The 16,187-nt window shown below is 45.0% G+C and overlaps 1 protein-coding gene across 1 annotated transcript; it reads right to left on the reverse strand.

Annotated features, from left to right (window-relative positions):
* Positions 1-159: 159 nt before the first annotated feature.
* Positions 160-13,590, reverse strand: FUCA1 (alpha-L-fucosidase 1). The gene is made up of 8 exons (XM_042952349.1): positions 13,180-13,590; positions 11,184-11,318; positions 8,956-9,093; positions 6,701-6,806; positions 4,046-4,246; positions 2,385-2,575; positions 1,140-1,239; positions 160-918 (listed from the first exon to the last, which is right to left on the reverse strand). Exons 1-8 carry the CDS (start codon positions 13,551-13,553, stop codon positions 778-780), a joined length of 1,386 nt encoding a protein of 461 aa, XP_042808283.1. The 5' UTR covers positions 13,554-13,590; the 3' UTR covers positions 160-777.
* Positions 13,591-16,187: the final 2,597 nt, after the last annotated feature.

Genomic DNA, 16,187 nt, shown 5'->3' on the forward strand with positions numbered 1-16,187 from the left:
TAGAGAAGCAAAAAAACCAAGGAATTATGTTCTCTGTTCTGCATTAAGGAGACTTGGCGAGTCTTTTTTTTTTTTCTTTTTACAGAAATATAAAGCTTTTTATAAGCAGTCCATATAGAAACTGGGAGAAGAAGACTACAACATGCTTTTTGGTAGAAATGATTTGACATAAAAATTTATTCATTTGATCGTATTTTAAAAAGCAAGGCAGAATCACATTCATTTCCTTCATAATATCTCTGTAAACAAACTGGACTTCTGAGTCCCTAGTTTGCTTTGGAAACTTCAAAGAGCTGACCACGTGCAGTCTAGCAAGCCTCTTCTTTCCCTTCCAGGCTCTCCACCTCTTGGAAGGGTGGGGATGACAAATGGCACTAGGTAAACAGCATGTGGTTGAGCTTGCTAAACCTTTTTCACCTCCTTCCACAGGCAATAGGGTGACTGGCTTATTCTTTACCTGAAGTCACTGAGTAAGGAAACAGGTTTCGGACACAGAGAATGGAGGGAAGTTTCCAGGGTAGAGAATTTCCCGAGTTGGGAAGAGAAGGATGAACTCAGAGCTTAACCGATTAGTTCCTTCTGCTCAGAGAGAGACATGCTAGCCATGGATGTCAGATCCCTGATCCACAGAGACATCAGTACAGACCCTCAGTTCCTTTGATTAAAATGTGTTGGAAAATCCAGCTCTGAGTAGAGAAGTAGTTTATTACAACGATGGTGCTATAAGAGGAAAATCAAAGCAGCAAAGAGAAGACAGTTCTGCCTGAGCTCCAGTGGTCACTCCACTCCTATCAGCTTTATAGTCCAACCAAAGTCAACTGGGAGAGTAAGGAGTGGTAACTGGGGCAGATAAATGAGTAGACCTCCTTCTGGATCTGGAGACCATTTCAGATCTTTTTCGATCCCCAGCATCGTTATCTGCAGAAAGTAAAAGGGAATGATCACACATCAGTGCACTGAGTACAGAATACGGCTTGAACATGATGGGAGACGGCCACACCGGGCCAGGGGAGGGCAGACGGTCTAAAAGGGGAATCAAAATGGGGGAAAACTGGGGCCAAAGGGAAGAAACAGAGATGACCTCCCATTCCTTTAAAAAAAGTTACCTCTCAGAAAGGACAGACTGAGAGGCTCCTTACCTGTGTAGTCGAGGTAGTTATGGGGGATACGAGGCTTAAGACTCCATTTTCTGGCCAGTGCAGGAAAATGGCATAAACAGTTGTTTCTCTTGAGGTATACCTGGGAAAAAAGAAACACCATTGTCAGAAATACCTGGCTTGTGAGCCTGACACATAACCTTATACATCTCCCTTTCAGTTATCTACCAACTCCAAGACCTTGAGTCTGTCACTGCTGCTAGGAAGTGATGCTTACTCGGACACCAGTTAAGGTCTGCAGGAAGGAAAGAAAACAGCCTTGGAAGGCTCTTTTGGGTGATCTCTTCCATTTTCCTGCTCTACTGGGCTAGAAATTGTCTTTAAAAAATTTTAACGCTTATACTAGTTATTTCACATTGAAGCCCCTTCCCTTATTATTCAAATCTTTTTTCAACCCTAAATCTGTGGGAGAACAGCAGAGGATCTAACAAGGGCAAGATGTACAATAAAGACGCATTTGTTCTGAGAGTTCACCAGGCTTAGAGAAGAGGATGAAAATCACTAAATAGAAATTCACTTGAAACGGAAGGATCAACGTGTTTCCCCCGATCCAAAGACCTATGTGCTATGGTGTAACACCTGCAGATACCTTTCGCTGAGCACTTTGTATACGCTGGGCATGCTCTCGGGCGCTTTACATAAGTTATCGCGCTTAACCATCACAACAACTCCAGGAAGTTAAGTATCTTTGCCCAGCTTCGCATTTGAAAAACACAGGCCCAAGGTCAAATAACTAGATTCGAAATTCCAAGTTTCGATCACAACTTCTCCACTAGTTAGCTTTGTGGTCCTAGGGTTAGGAACTGTATAGAACTGCCCTGGGTCCCCTTCTCACTTGCAACATGGGGATGATAACAGTGTCCGCTTGGTGGGGCTACTGAAGGGATTATGTGAATGGGAAGAATTTGGATTGGAGCCTAACACACTGTAGGTGCTGTGCAAGTACTGGCTATTACTATTTTTAGAGATAGGGTAACGAGGTCAAGTATGTTAACAGATGCCTTGTGGCTCCTTCCTTCACGAAGCCCACCACACCTCTCACGAGTCAAAGATATCCTGGTGGCTTCAGACATAAACTGGGGTACAAATTTAACAGCAAAAGAACGGCTCCGGGTTTCCTCAATCAAGATGGCTTCCAGCCTGGCTTCTAACACTGCGGACCCGAGGAGACGCCGGTTTGGGACGGGCCGCCGTCCTGCTCCCGCCCGCAACGAAGGACAAGCTCACCACACAGACGTCGTGTTCTTCTCCAGTTGCTTCCTCCACGGTTTAGAGGAATAGATGGCCTCCCCATTGATGCTCAGCCACTTCCCAACAGCAAGAAGCCTTTCTTGGAAGATGGGAACTATCAGCCCGTCTTTAGTTGGTCCAATGTTGAGAAGGTAGTTGCCTCCCAAGCTCACTGTCTGAACCAGTTCCTGGAGAGAGCAGAACAGTGAAACCATAGCTACGAGTGCCAAGCCCAGCATGATGCTGAGAACACATAGGTATTTTTTTTTATTTAAAAAAAAAATTTTTTTTTAAACGTTTATTTATTTTTGAGACGGAGAGAGACAGAGCATGAACGGGGGAGGGTCAGAGAGAGAGGGAGACACAGAATCTGAAACACATAGGTATTAAGAAAAAGAATCTCCTTTGGTGAATAGCCTTTACCCTTTTGAAAATGCCATATATTTTTTGTCATTATGAAAGCAGGATGGGTTTATATGAGAAAACTGAAAAAATCCTGCTACAGAGTGGAGAAATAGATTAACTTGAATTCCAGGAAGTGATCATGGGTGCTTCCGTGTCAGCCTGCACTCCCCACGGTGCGGCACGCACTGGGAAGGTCATGTGTCAGAAGGGCAAAGTGTGAGCAGGGAAGGGGAGGACAAAACACTTTGCTGTGATGTGATCCCATGGAGCCACATAGAGAGAATATGGGGATAAGACAAGAGAGATTTTGAGGGGGTGCTAGGGGCACTTTGGGGACATGGACGAGATCTGCAGATTTCGGGACGCTCTGTATGAAATGGGCTATGTAGCCTGGGTGGCTCAGTCGGTTAAGCGTCCGCCTTTGGCTCAGGTCGTGATCTTACGGTTTGTGGGTTCGAGCGCCGCGTCGGGCTCTGTGCTGACAGCTCGGAGCCTGGAGCCTGCTTGGGATTCTATGTCTCCCTCTCTCTCTGCCCCTCCCCCACTCGTGCTCTGTCTCTCTTCCTCTCAAAAATAAATAAATAAACATTAAAAAAAAAAAAAAAAGAAATGGGCTACATAAATGTATATGCTGCCTCTCTGGGAAAAGATGCTGTAAAGAAATATATTCTTCAAGGCTTCTGGAGTGGGGTGTGTGTGTGTGTGTGTGTGTGTATTTACTATGACCTCAAACAGGTGCACTTCAAGGAGGCCCAGAAAAATTATGGTTACACTCATAAAATTTTAAAAAGGAGACTTTGTCACAGTATCCCAAAGACACTACACCACCAACTTTTGATACTCCCTTCTGGTCTTTTTCCCATGCAGTGGAAATAGATTTTATATAGCTGTGGTAATTCATAACTTATTTTTTCACGCAATCCCCAGGCACTGACCCAATATTACATTCATAAACTTTTTAATGGTTAAGGAAAATCCCCAAATCTACTTAAATATCCCCTTACGGCTGCCAGAAATGAACACAATCCGCATGTCCAACTGCAGATAATCCTGGGAAGAACATCTCTGTATGTAAAACCTTCTTCTGTAATTACAATGATTTCCTTAGGACAGGTTTCTGTGGGTATGTTCAATGACCCCAGTGGGTCTATGGATCGAGCTGCACTTCCATCCCAGAATGCTCCCACCACTCTTAGTTAGAAGGCTAGTTTGAGATAGTAGTTAACAAACACCTAACTCGTAAGTGTTCTTACCGAAATGATTTCACACTCAGTTGCGACGTCAGATATCACCATGTTGCGACGATAGCCCCAGGAGACCTTGTCTATGGAGCTACACATTTCCCACTTGTGATCTGGCAAGCTCTCTGGCTTGAATTTATCCTGACAGTTGTAGTATCCTCCATGGTGACAGGAACAGTTCTGACCCCATCGGTCATTTACCACTACCTTGTCCTAAAGGAAGAAAGAGTACTGGGTCACCAGAGGTAAAACCACCTAGCCTCCTTATGTAATGCTGTTTGGTAAATTAAGTATGTATCTGGACATAAGGAGCAGACTTGGTCTACAACAGTGGTTCTCGTTTGGGGGCTGTTTTACTCTGGAGACTTTTGGCAAAGTCTGGAGACATTTTTGGTTGCCACAGTCGGGGTGGTGCTATTGCTATCTATGGGTAGAGGCCAGGGATGCTGTTAAATGTCTCACAACAAAACATCCAGCCCCAAATGTCAACAGTGCTAGGCTGAGAAACCCTGCTAGGCCCATAGGTAATGTCAGAGCTGGGAGAGCCTGTTTTAAAGACCATCTGGTAAACCACTTCTTCTATAAAGGAGAAATGGAGAGAAGACTTGCCCAAGGTCACATCCCTGGGCAGAGTTTCAGGAAGCTGAGATTGTGAAGCTGGTAGGTGAACTCAGCCCAAGATGCTTTCCACTATATAACCCTGACTTCCTTTTCCTAGGTAAAGAAAAGTCAGCAAATATTCTTTTCCTTCCTTCAAATCTTTGCTGCACTCTGAGAAATTACGCAGATTATCTCAATGTTAATGATTAATACTACCATTATGCTCGTGCTGGCATATCTAAGGTGAATAAAACAGTTTTTGTCCTTAGAGATCCAGCAGAGACTGGCTGAGGAGACAGACGTGTGGACAATATGACAGCACAGCAGAGTTAATTACCTAACTTAAAGGGGAAACACTAATCCGGGAGTGTTTCTTAATTCTAGCAAAGAATATGAATTGTCAGGAGCCAGATTTAGTTAACATTTAACTAATACTTATTAGGTGCCTAACTGGCTAAGTACTGTTCTTGGGGTTGGGGATGTAGCAATGAATAGACCCAAAACCTTGCCCTCAGAAAGCTGACCCTTTAGTGAGAGAGAGTTAAGAAACAAGGCAAGTGACATCTGAAAAATGTTAAGCCAGGCAGTGCTAAGGGAAAAAGCCAGCAGGGAGACAGGGGCATGCTGCAATTTCAGACAGGGGGACTAGGAAGGCTGCACGAATCAGATGAGCTCTGGGGGAAGACTGGAGGAAGCACAGGAGGGAGCCATGTGGGAATTACGGACAGAAGGAACAGTAAGGAAAAGGGACTTCTCCTAAAAGCACTTCCCAAGATGAGCATAGCTCCGAAATAACCCTCCTTCCTAACGCACGAGAAAGCATAGAACAAGAGTGTGCAGAACAGCATCTGCAACGTCCCACCCGAGGGTGCACATCGGAGCCGGTCCAGGGTGAGCACCTTGGGGAAAGCCCGTTTTAAGCTGTGCCCCCTGAGTCCCTCCACACTTGGCAAATCCCAGAAAAGCACTCTTAATTTCTAGGTGTCACATCGGTTTTTCCCTTTTTACCTCCTGAATTTAGTAACAGTTACCCAATAAGCTCCTTAGGAGGTTTATGAATCTACCAAGATAGCTCAGTACAACCTGGTGCTATACTTGGATTTTTCTTGAAAATCCACAACAAATCCAGAATATGCAGAATTGTTAAATTTTTGTGCGGTGAAGACCCAGGCTTCTGTGACTTTGTAAGCGTACGGAAATACAAACCAGAAACGGGCAGCTATACAGTGTCATAGTGCTGAGTATGTAGCAGGGGGGAGGAGGAGGGGGAGGGGAGGGAGGCAAAGTTCCGTCAAGAATTTGGATAGAAGGGCAAGGAAATTTCCTCGAGAGTTAAACCACATGACCAACACAGATTAGGTACAGTCATAAATATGTACATCTCATTCCCATCATTTAATTTTTATGTTTTGTCTATTAATTTGGGAGGGAGGGCTGGTTTTTTTTTTGTTTTTTTTTTCATTTATAATGTTCGTGTGCTTAATAGTATATTTTACTTTCTCTAAGTCTCTGGGATTTCTACATACTGCTTCTATTCTACTCCTTAAATTTTTTTTTTTTTCAATATATGAAATTTATTGTCAAATTCTACTCCTTAAATTTAACAAGATGTAAACCTCTGTTGTCAAAGTCAAGAATCAAAGGTGGCTCAGCCCATTGAGGGTCCAACTTCAGCTCAGGTCATGATCTCACGATCTGTGAGTTCGAGCCCTGTGTCGGGCTCTGTGCTGACAGCTCAGGGCCTGGAGCCTGCTTCGGATTCTGTCTCCCTCTCTCTCTGCTCCTCTCCCATTCATGCTCTGTCTCTCAAGAACAAGTAAATATTAAAAAAAAAAAAAAAATTTAAATCAAGAATTAAAGAAGAAAAAGAAAAGCTTATACTCTAAGGAAGGGGGGGGAAAGGAGAAACCTTTACTACCCATGAAGTCCCCTGGTCCCTACCACCTCCACGTTGCTATTAGTATTTATTATTGTTGCTGTTGTCACTGTTACTACTCCAGATCTTGGCTCCTTACTCTTTCTTTTCTCATAACAGACAAATAAGAGAGAAGTCATACAATCACATGCCTTGACTGGGCTATCATTGTAGAGCCAAGAAAGAAACTCTGTAGAGTTCCAGTAAGTATCAGGACATTCCCACTCTCCATCAGACCAAATCAAGTCAGGTTCATACCTGAAAGATACACAATTAGGAAAGTTTATCATCTGAATCTGTTCACAGTAAGGTCTTACGGATCTATTTTGTAACAAATATAAAAATTTCTCCCATTTTGAAAGTACCAAAAAATTACATGGTGCAGAGAATGTGGAAAACTAAAGAGACAAAAACAACAGCTGTAACTGTTATGGTTGCTCATATAACCGCTGTTTAATACACAATATTTTGGTATATTTCCTCCTAATCTTTTTTCAATGTCTTCCGAAAAAAGAGTCGCAATCAGTATATATACAATTTGATTTCCTTCCAGCAACTACTTCTGATCAAGAGTGGTGCTCCAGAACTGTAGGATTAAGGTGTCTGCTTTTAAGATGTATTAAGCGCTTCGGGGCACCTGGGTGGCTCAGTCGGTTAAGCGTCTGACTTCAGCTCAGGTCGTGATCTCGTGGTCTGTGAGTTCTAGTCCCGCATCAGGCTCTGTGCTGACAGCTCAGAGCCTGGAGCCCGCTTCGGATTCTGTGTCTCCCTCTCTCTCTGCCCCTCCCCCACTCACAATGTCTCTCAAAAATGAATCAATGTTAAAAAAAAAAAAAAAGCTTCAACTATTCCACCAAATGCACTGTTTTTGGACAACTGCCATAGCCTCAACTATAAAGGATCTTTTGAGTCCACTTGAGCCACAGCTGCACCTTTCACATAGTGACACTCTGAGCTCTATGCGGCGTGAGCACACGCACCTATGAGGTAAGCACGATTATTCCCATTTAGAGAGCAAGAACCTGATGCTCAGCAGGGCAGTGTGTTTTAGGTGGCAAAGCTTGTAAGTGATAGGAGCTGAAACTCATGTGCAAATTTACCCGATCCTGATCCTGTGCTGTGCTCTGTAAGCAGGACAGCAAGTGGACTTCAGGAAAAAGACTGCCTGTCTGAGAGGCAAGATAAAACGCAGGTGGCCTGTGTGGTACCGTGTATGAGAAACTGTACTAGGCACTTTATACTCATCATTACCTCATTAGTTTTCACAACAGCCCCGCAGTGTCTATTAACCTCCTTTCACAGATAAAGAAACTGAGATCTAGACAGATTAAGGAGTTTGTTCAAGGCCATACAGCCAGCAAGAAAAAGAACCGGGTTTCAGATCCAGTTCCGTCGGGACTCCGAACCTCTGCGGGTCTCTTACGACCGTACTATTTCCTTAGGGAAGTCATCTGGACGCAAGGAGTTTTGTTTTGGTTTTGGTCTAAAATGAGAGTCCAGGCAGAGATGGCTGCCGCTAGAGTCTTGAAGGTTCACCATCCTCTACGAGGTGGCACGCCCAGGTGCGAGAAGGGCAAACTAGAAATAAAGCATGGTGAAGACTAGTGCTGAACCCCAATGTGAAAGTGATCATTTTAATGATAATAATGATAACGCCACCCTTTTTCTATACAGGCAAGGTGACAGAGACTTTTCACATATTGTTCTGAACCCTATGTAAAAGGCACGATTTCCCTACTTTACACAGTGAGAATCTGAAGCTCAGAAGGGTAGTCATTTAAGGCTTGTAACAAGAGCCAGGGTTCAAATGCAAATCTGCCGGATGCCAAATCCTACGCAGGGGCTTGTTGCCCCTCTGCAAGGTCCCGACAGAGAAAACTACATGTAAAGAGGGCCTGAAGTTTTGACTTAACCACCATCCTTGGTTTTGTTCATTTTAACCTATAAAGACAGTTATGACCACATTATGGGAGTTTTGAGAAGTAGAGGAGGAAAAAAATATACTCTGTCTTGGGGCGCCTGGGTGGCTCGGTCGGTTAAGCGTCCGACTTCAGCTCAGGTCATGATCTCACGGTCCGTGAGTTCGAGCCCCGCATCGGGCTCTGTGCTGACAGCTCAGAGCCTGGAGCCCATTTCAGATTCTGTGTCTCCCTCTCTCTCTGCCCCTCCCCTGTTCATACTCTGTCTCTCTCTGTCTCAAAAATAAATAAATGTTAAAAAAAAAAAAAAAAAAAAAATATATACTCTGTCTTAATACAAACCACCGTTCTTATTTTGATGTCTTGTAGATTTTTTTCCATAGTCCTTCCTTTCCCCTTCCCCCCAACTTAACAGTATCCTATAGGAAGCTCTAATTTCACTGATAAAAGTCATAAGACCAAAAATAATTTTTTTTTTCTTTTTTTACCTGTAAACAAGGTCGTACAGTTCTGGCATTGTTTTTGCATAGACAAAATGCTGTGTTTTGAAGCCATTTTTCTTATCAAGTAGGTAGAGTGGGTGGAACCATTCTAACAGTGAGTGATAGAGTCCATAACGCATGTTCCTGAAAAAGAAAAATAGAACAGTACCTGTCCAGTAAGCAAAGAAAAAATAATTTAGTTTAAGAAAAATCAGTGACAGCATTTTACATCTCAGTGAAACTCACCCGTAAGGGTATGCAGGGCAGTGGGATCCCAAACCATTTCCTTAAATTATGTCTTATCATTAACTTAAACAAGATGATTGGGTTTTTGATAATACACATGACTACTTTTTATACATAACTATCTTAACACCAAATGTTATTTAAACCATATTTTATCTATGTCCATTATCTCAGTAATGACACATAGTTCTTTTTTAAGAACTGTTTTTCTTCCAGTAAAGATATTGGAAAATAGAAAAAATAGAAAAATAGAAAAAATAGAAAATATAAAATATTATAAATATATATAATATATAATTATAAATATAATAATATATAATTATATATATAATATATTGTATTATAATATAATATAATATAATATAATATAATATAATATAATATATAATATATAATATAATATATTAATATTATAAATATATATAAATATAAAAAAATAGAAAAAATAGAAAAAAATATAAAGAACATCCAAAATCTTATCTCTGAGAAGTGATCATTAGTAACATTTTCTATTTAGTTGAAATTAATGAATACAGGTTTATTGTTTCATTTACCTAAGATTTACTAATAGTTCTTAACACTGAAATGTTAAGAATTCTTAGCCAAAATGAAAAAGGGTCAAAGTGACCTATTTTTGTACACAATAAAACTTGTTTTGAGTTCTAAGTGGTGAGTGTCACAGAAATGCTATACTCAGTAAGAAGTAAGGATAACATTGCAACCGCACAGATAAGGCAGAAAGAATTAGAGTTAAGTGTTTCATCATATGACCTGGGGCCTAACCAGGTACAAAGAAGGTAAAAATCAAGGATGGTAAAATCCAGATCTCATCAACATCTCAGAGTTTTACAGCAGGACTGTGAGCCAAGCACAGCACTGGGAGACTGAATATTGAACAGGTGACCAGAGTCAGTAAACGCTTTCTTTATGGCCACATAGCATTTTAGACTTTGTGGGCCTCACGGTCTCTATCACAACTCTGAAGTTGCAGCCTGAAGCAGCCCCAGACATAACCCATAAATGAGTGGACGTACCTGTGTTCCAATCAAACTTTATTTATACAAACAGGCAGCTGGCCTATCCCTGAAGCAGGGCAGCAAGTTTACCAAATCACAAAAGAGCGGGATTGGGCAGGGGACAAACACTACTTTTCCTCTCTACAGGCAAACATACCTAGAATTATAGGGCACAGAACCAGGATAACGGGGTTCAAAGCCCACCTCTACCATTTCCTAGCTCTTTGATCTTGGGAAGTTACTTTTTTTTTTAATGTTTAACGTTTATTTGAGAGTGAGAGAGAGTGAGAGAGAGAGAGAGAGAGAGAGAGAGGGAGCGAGTGCACCAGCAGAGAGAAGGAGAGAAAATCTCAAGTAGGCTCCGAGCTCTCGGCACAGAGCCTGATGGGGGGGGGGGGGGGCTCCATCCCAGGAACAGTGAGAGCATGACCTGAGCTGAAATCAAGAGTCTGATGCTTAACTGACTGAGCCCCCCAGGCGCCCCTTGGGAAAGTTACTTCTTATTAAGTTGATAAATATTAGGAAGCATTAGAATCAACCAAGCGGCTCCTCGCCTCACTTTTCGGCTGCTCTAACTGCCCTTTTCAGTTCCCTCTGGATCTACCATTCAGCCAGACTTTCTCCGAATGCCTGCAAAGCTGCATGTTGACAGCTAAGGGGGACACAGAGATGACAGACCCAGTCCTTCATCAGCCACCAGAAAAGGCCTTGGGTTGCAAGGCCTTCCAGAAAGAATCCTTCACAGGGTGCAAATGAGGCATTGTGGGCTACTCTGGGTATCCTTCACCTAAACAAGGCCATGACCTTCTCTCACGGTATCATGGAAAGTTCAGGCATGAAAAGCGCTGGGCATCAGAGCCTGCTAATTCAAAGGCCAGGCTACTCGCTGAACATAAACTTAGACGACACGTAAGATCGGAGGGAAATGGTGCATCAAAAGACATGAAAGAGTAACCATCTGTAGATGCCTACCTCTTCTGAACAGCTTTTCCCAACTCACCAACCAAATCGCGATGGGGACCCACATCCTTGGAGTTCCAGTTCCAAGACACAGGACTTGGCCAGTTTGTGAAGCCTTCGTGATGCTTTGTTGTCAGGACTACGTATCTGTGGACATCAAAACTACATGAGCAAAGGAAGCAGGCGGCGGGCCACAAGCATGAACTTACCCAGCATGCCTGAGGGTTTTAAAAATGGTCCGGAGAACGTGATTACAGAAAACGTACTTGCATATGGGTAATTGCATTAGCGACACCCAGGGAGCTGCGGCAGTCACAAACCCCCATGGGGAGTTTTAGGAATGGAAGCAAACTTAAGGAGGACCATTCTTTAGTCCCCAGCCAAGGAGGACGCCCAGAGGGAAGGGAGGAGTAGATAAGGGAAAAGAAGTGCACCTTAGCTCTCCGGTTCTGGAAATAGCAGATGATAGAAAAGTAAAGGCAAAGGTCACCTGGATTGCCTCTCACTTACAGAGGTGACAAAAGACCAAAAGAACTGGTGAGAAAAATGTCAAAATAACAACCAAATCACTCAACATCTCATTTGCTTTAATGGCAGAAAAACAGAGGAAGCCTGCACGTGATAATTTAATCACTGGCTGAGGTAGGGAGCTCTAAGACTTGAAAGGCCAGATAGTACTTCAGCCTTTGTGGCCCCCACTCCTCTCCGTAGCATATCCTTTTTCTTTTTTAAACCCTTTAAAATGTAAAAACCATTCTCATCTCATGGAACTTATAGAAACAGGTCATCTCTCGGGCCACAGTATGCAGACCCCTGGTGTGGTGGAAAGAACCTTCACCTTGGAGTCATGAGATTTGGATGCAGGACATTAGTTCCCTTCCTCTGTCTGGGCTAGTCACCTGGGCTACAAAATAAGGGGTCTGGACAAAGGATGTCTCCCAGATTTTAATTTTTTGTCATTTGTAAAGTATGGATCTCTAAGGCTCCCATTAGACAGTGACCACCACCTCCATTTGGTCAAGCTTTATGTTCCCACATATTTATTGGCAAACACTAGTAAGAGTCAGCTGTAATTTTTCTTTAGGACAAAAGAACTTACCCAAGGGAAACTAAAACCCAGAAAATGACTGAGAAGACAAGGTAAGGGTGGAAGGCCACTCTAAGCCAGGAGCCCAGAAACCTCCCTGCCTCCATTCTTACCCTCTTCCAACCTGCTTCCCTCCCGGCCGCCAAGCTGATTCTTCTAGAAGCTGAAGGGAACCATCCCCTGACTTCACACCTGACTTCACACAATGCCCTCATGGATTAGTCCTTCAGGATTGGCCCCAGCCTTTAACAGCCTCTCCCTTCCCCATTTCAGCATGCCACACTCTCAGTTCTCTGCACCGACCACACTCAAGCTCCAACAGTTATCAAAAGAGTTCAGACATTTCTCGAGCACTTTCTGTGTGCAGGGCACTGAGAAGAAGCAGGTGAGTGAGAACTGGTACTGTCGTCCAAATGGACTGCACACCAGAACTCCCCTCCCCTCCTTCTTCCCCTGGGAGATATTAAGGCTGAAACGAACTAAATACACCCCCTTTCTATCACCATGGAAGGAGGCTGCAGGGAGGTAACAAAACTCCAGACCACTGGATTAAAATTCTGGAATCCTGATTGTCTTGTTGACCTGGAAGGACATTAGGTATCAGAGCTCAATCGTCTCGATCAACAGGTGTAGACAAGGGGGCTTTCCAGACCACCACCTCCCTGAAAGCTTTATTTTCTTCGAACCCCCCAGCAGACGCGCCTTCTCCTGATCAGGAGTGCTACATTCAGTTCTGCATCCTTCAGGAGGCAAATCACAGGCCCCGGGGGGACCTTAAGTCAGCCGGGCAGCCGTGCGACCCGGGGACAGCGGCCTCGCCTCCCCCCCCCCCTCCCGCCCCGCCCCCACTCAGTTCCCACCTGCCCAACGTCAGCCCGAGCCGGGAACGCGAGCTCCGCCGGTCCCCGCGGCGACACTCACTTGGCCCCGGCCGCCTGGAAGAGATCGGCCCAGCTGTCCGGGTTGAAGAAGCGCGCGGTGAATTGCGGCCCGAAGTCGGCGTAGCTGAAGCCGGGCGGGTAGTTGTCCCTCATGAACTGCTCGTACTGCGGCAGCCCCTCGCCCTTCCAGTGCCACCAGAACCACTCGCTGCCCCAGGCCGGCACCGAGAACACGCCCCAGTGCACGAACACCCCGAACTTGGCCTTGTCGAACCACTCCGGCAGCGGCCGGGAGTCCAGACTCTGCCAGTCCGGGGTATAACGGGGCTGAGGCCGGAACCCGCGCACGTATGCGGCTCGGAGCAGCATCAGCAGCAGCAACACCAGCCCGGCGCCCACCTCCCGCGACTTCATCTCGGAGAACCGAGTGGCGGACTCCGAGCCTCCTCTCCGCTTCTTAACGCGCAGGTGCGGGCCGCCCGGTTCCGCCTACTCTAACTAATGATTGGCTCGGAGGGGAAAAGGGGCGTGTCAACCTAGGCGGCTTGGCGACTGTGTTCCTCTCCGCCGCGGCTTTTCCTGCAGCGCCCTCTGGCGCTCAAAAGGAGAAAAACGCAAAGGGTCGTTGACCGTGGTCCCTGAGGGATGAGGGAGTCACAGTTGGGTTAAATCGTGGGGGTGAGGAAGGCCTGGCGAGTGCTGAGAGCTGGGACTAGTGCATTTTGTCATTGGGAGACATAGAGGACTTTTCGAACGTTAGTAGAGAAGAGCCAGCCTGGAGGCAGGAATACCAGATGGAAGGGCATAGTGACGGCCCAGGCAGAAATGCGGGCTAGAGGGATGGTGGAGGCATTGCCAGGGAAGAAGAGGGGGAAGAGAGGGCGCCGAGAGAGGAAGAGCCTCTGTGGTCACTGTGCCCGTCTAATATTTACTGAACTTGCTTTGGGCATTCTGAGGCAATTCAAAGAGTGTAATATCTAATTGGAAAAATGAGACCCTAGAGAACAAACCGAGGGTGGCTGGAGGGGCTGTGGGTGGGGGGATGGGCTAAATGGTCAAGGGGCATTGAGGAAGACATTTGTTGGGATGAGCACTGGGTGTGATACATAGGGGATGAGTCACTGGAATCTACCCCTGAAATCATTATTGCTCTATATGCTAACTAACTTGGATGTAAATTAAAAATAAACAAATGAAACAAAACCAAACAAAAAAACAAGACCCGGGCAGAGGCTGCCACTAAGGAACGTTTTTAGAAGAGCAGAGTGAGAAAATTGAGAGCCCCAGGCCCAAGGAGCGCCCGTGTCAACTTTGTCTCTCAGGGATGTCACCAGCTCCTCTACCCTTTTACACGCTGTGTGCTCAAACAGGTGAGGCCATCAGGTGGGGGAAGCCCAATGACCCCATGTGGCACAGCCAGTCCCCACGTATCAGTGAGAGAGCTGAGGCACATCAGAGTTCGAAGGGACTTTGGAGACCCTGGACACTATCCGCTTCCCTACTTATGGAGGAGGAAACTGAGAGCCAGAGAGGGGATTGGAGTTGCCCGCGGATCACGAGGCTAGTTTGAGCCGGAGGTGGGACCAGAATCCAGGTCTCCAGGTGTGGAATCTGTGCCTCTCCTCTACAGGCTGCATCTTTCTGGGAGGGGTTGGAGCCTGTGTTGACAAAACCAAGCACTTCCTCATTCAAGGAGTGATAAGGAAATACAGTGGTGTTGCTGATTGAACAGCTAGTTTATCTTCTGTGTGTCTTTCTCTGCAAGATTATGGTAACATAGTGCCCAGAACAGTAAGCATGGACCACCTCGAGAAACCTAACCCAACCCATTTGCACACATCTTGTAGTGATCAGAGTGAGTAATGGGATCTGACGTTATGGAACTTATCTTGGGGAAGGTAAAATGGGACACTGTGACCTTCACGTCTCCTTATTCTCCTCACCAAAATGTAAATCTGCAGGGACAGGTAGGTGAGAGGCATGGTGACGGTGTGGACAAAACCGGAAGTTGGGAGACCTGCATTTTTGGCACTGGGTATCACCTTGTTGGCTCTTCTTGGGCAAGTCTCGTCCACTGTCTAGGTCCGTTCTCTCATCTCCATAATAAGGAGAGTTCTCAGTGAAATCCACGGACCCCTTTCCCCACTTGCTCTCCTCCTCCATAAACTCGAGTTCTTTACTTAGAGCAGAAATTGAGCGTGAATGTGAAAAGAGAGAGGTAGGAAGTGTGGAAGTGCAAATGATTTTTAAACTCCAGTTTCATTCGTTAAACAATAAATATTTGCTGAGTGTCAATTTATGCCAGGCACTTGGGGCATTTTCTTTGCTAAAATGAGAGCAGACCCCACGAATGATTAAAGAAAGGCATGCCCAAACTTTAAGGAATCACAAGTTCACCTTAAAAAAATCATGCCAGGATGCCTGGATGGTTCAGTCGGTTAAGCATCCGACTTCAGCTCAGGTCATGAGCTCACAGTTCGTGAGTTCGAGCCCCACATTGGGCTCTGTGCTGCTGGCTCAGAGCCTGGAGCCCGCTTTGGATTCTCCCTCTCTCTCTCTCTTTTTCTCTCTCTCTCTCTGCCCCTCCCCCACTCGTGCTCTGTCTCTCTCTCTCAAAAATAAATAAACATTTTTTAAAAATTAAAAAAAAATCATTCCATGTCTTTGCCTTACAAAAAGATAGGCATCTGGGTTAAAAGAAAGTTTGATTTTCCAAAATGGTTTTCAGGGGCAGTTTAGTCCCACAAGTATTGACCAGCCCTCTTAAGACTCTATGCTGGGTTGTCAGGGAGCACTGGGGACCAGGAGGTGAACGTGTAGCTCATCTCATGGGGGGAGACTAGCCAGTGACTGCCATTTAACACAGTCCATGATCTGTGGGGTGCTGTAACAGAGGGGTAGGATTTGTCCTTGGGGGTTGTACTGAAATGAATAATGGCCACCCCCAAACTTCATGTACACTCGGAACCAGTGAAAGTTTCCTTATTTGAAAATAGCCTTTGTATATGTCATTTGTTAAATTATGATGAAGTCATACTGGATTAGGAT

Source organism: Panthera leo, chromosome C1 (assembly GCF_018350215.1).
Source record: "Panthera leo isolate Ple1 chromosome C1, P.leo_Ple1_pat1.1, whole genome shotgun sequence".
Lineage (NCBI taxonomy): Eukaryota > Metazoa > Chordata > Mammalia > Carnivora > Felidae > Panthera > Panthera leo.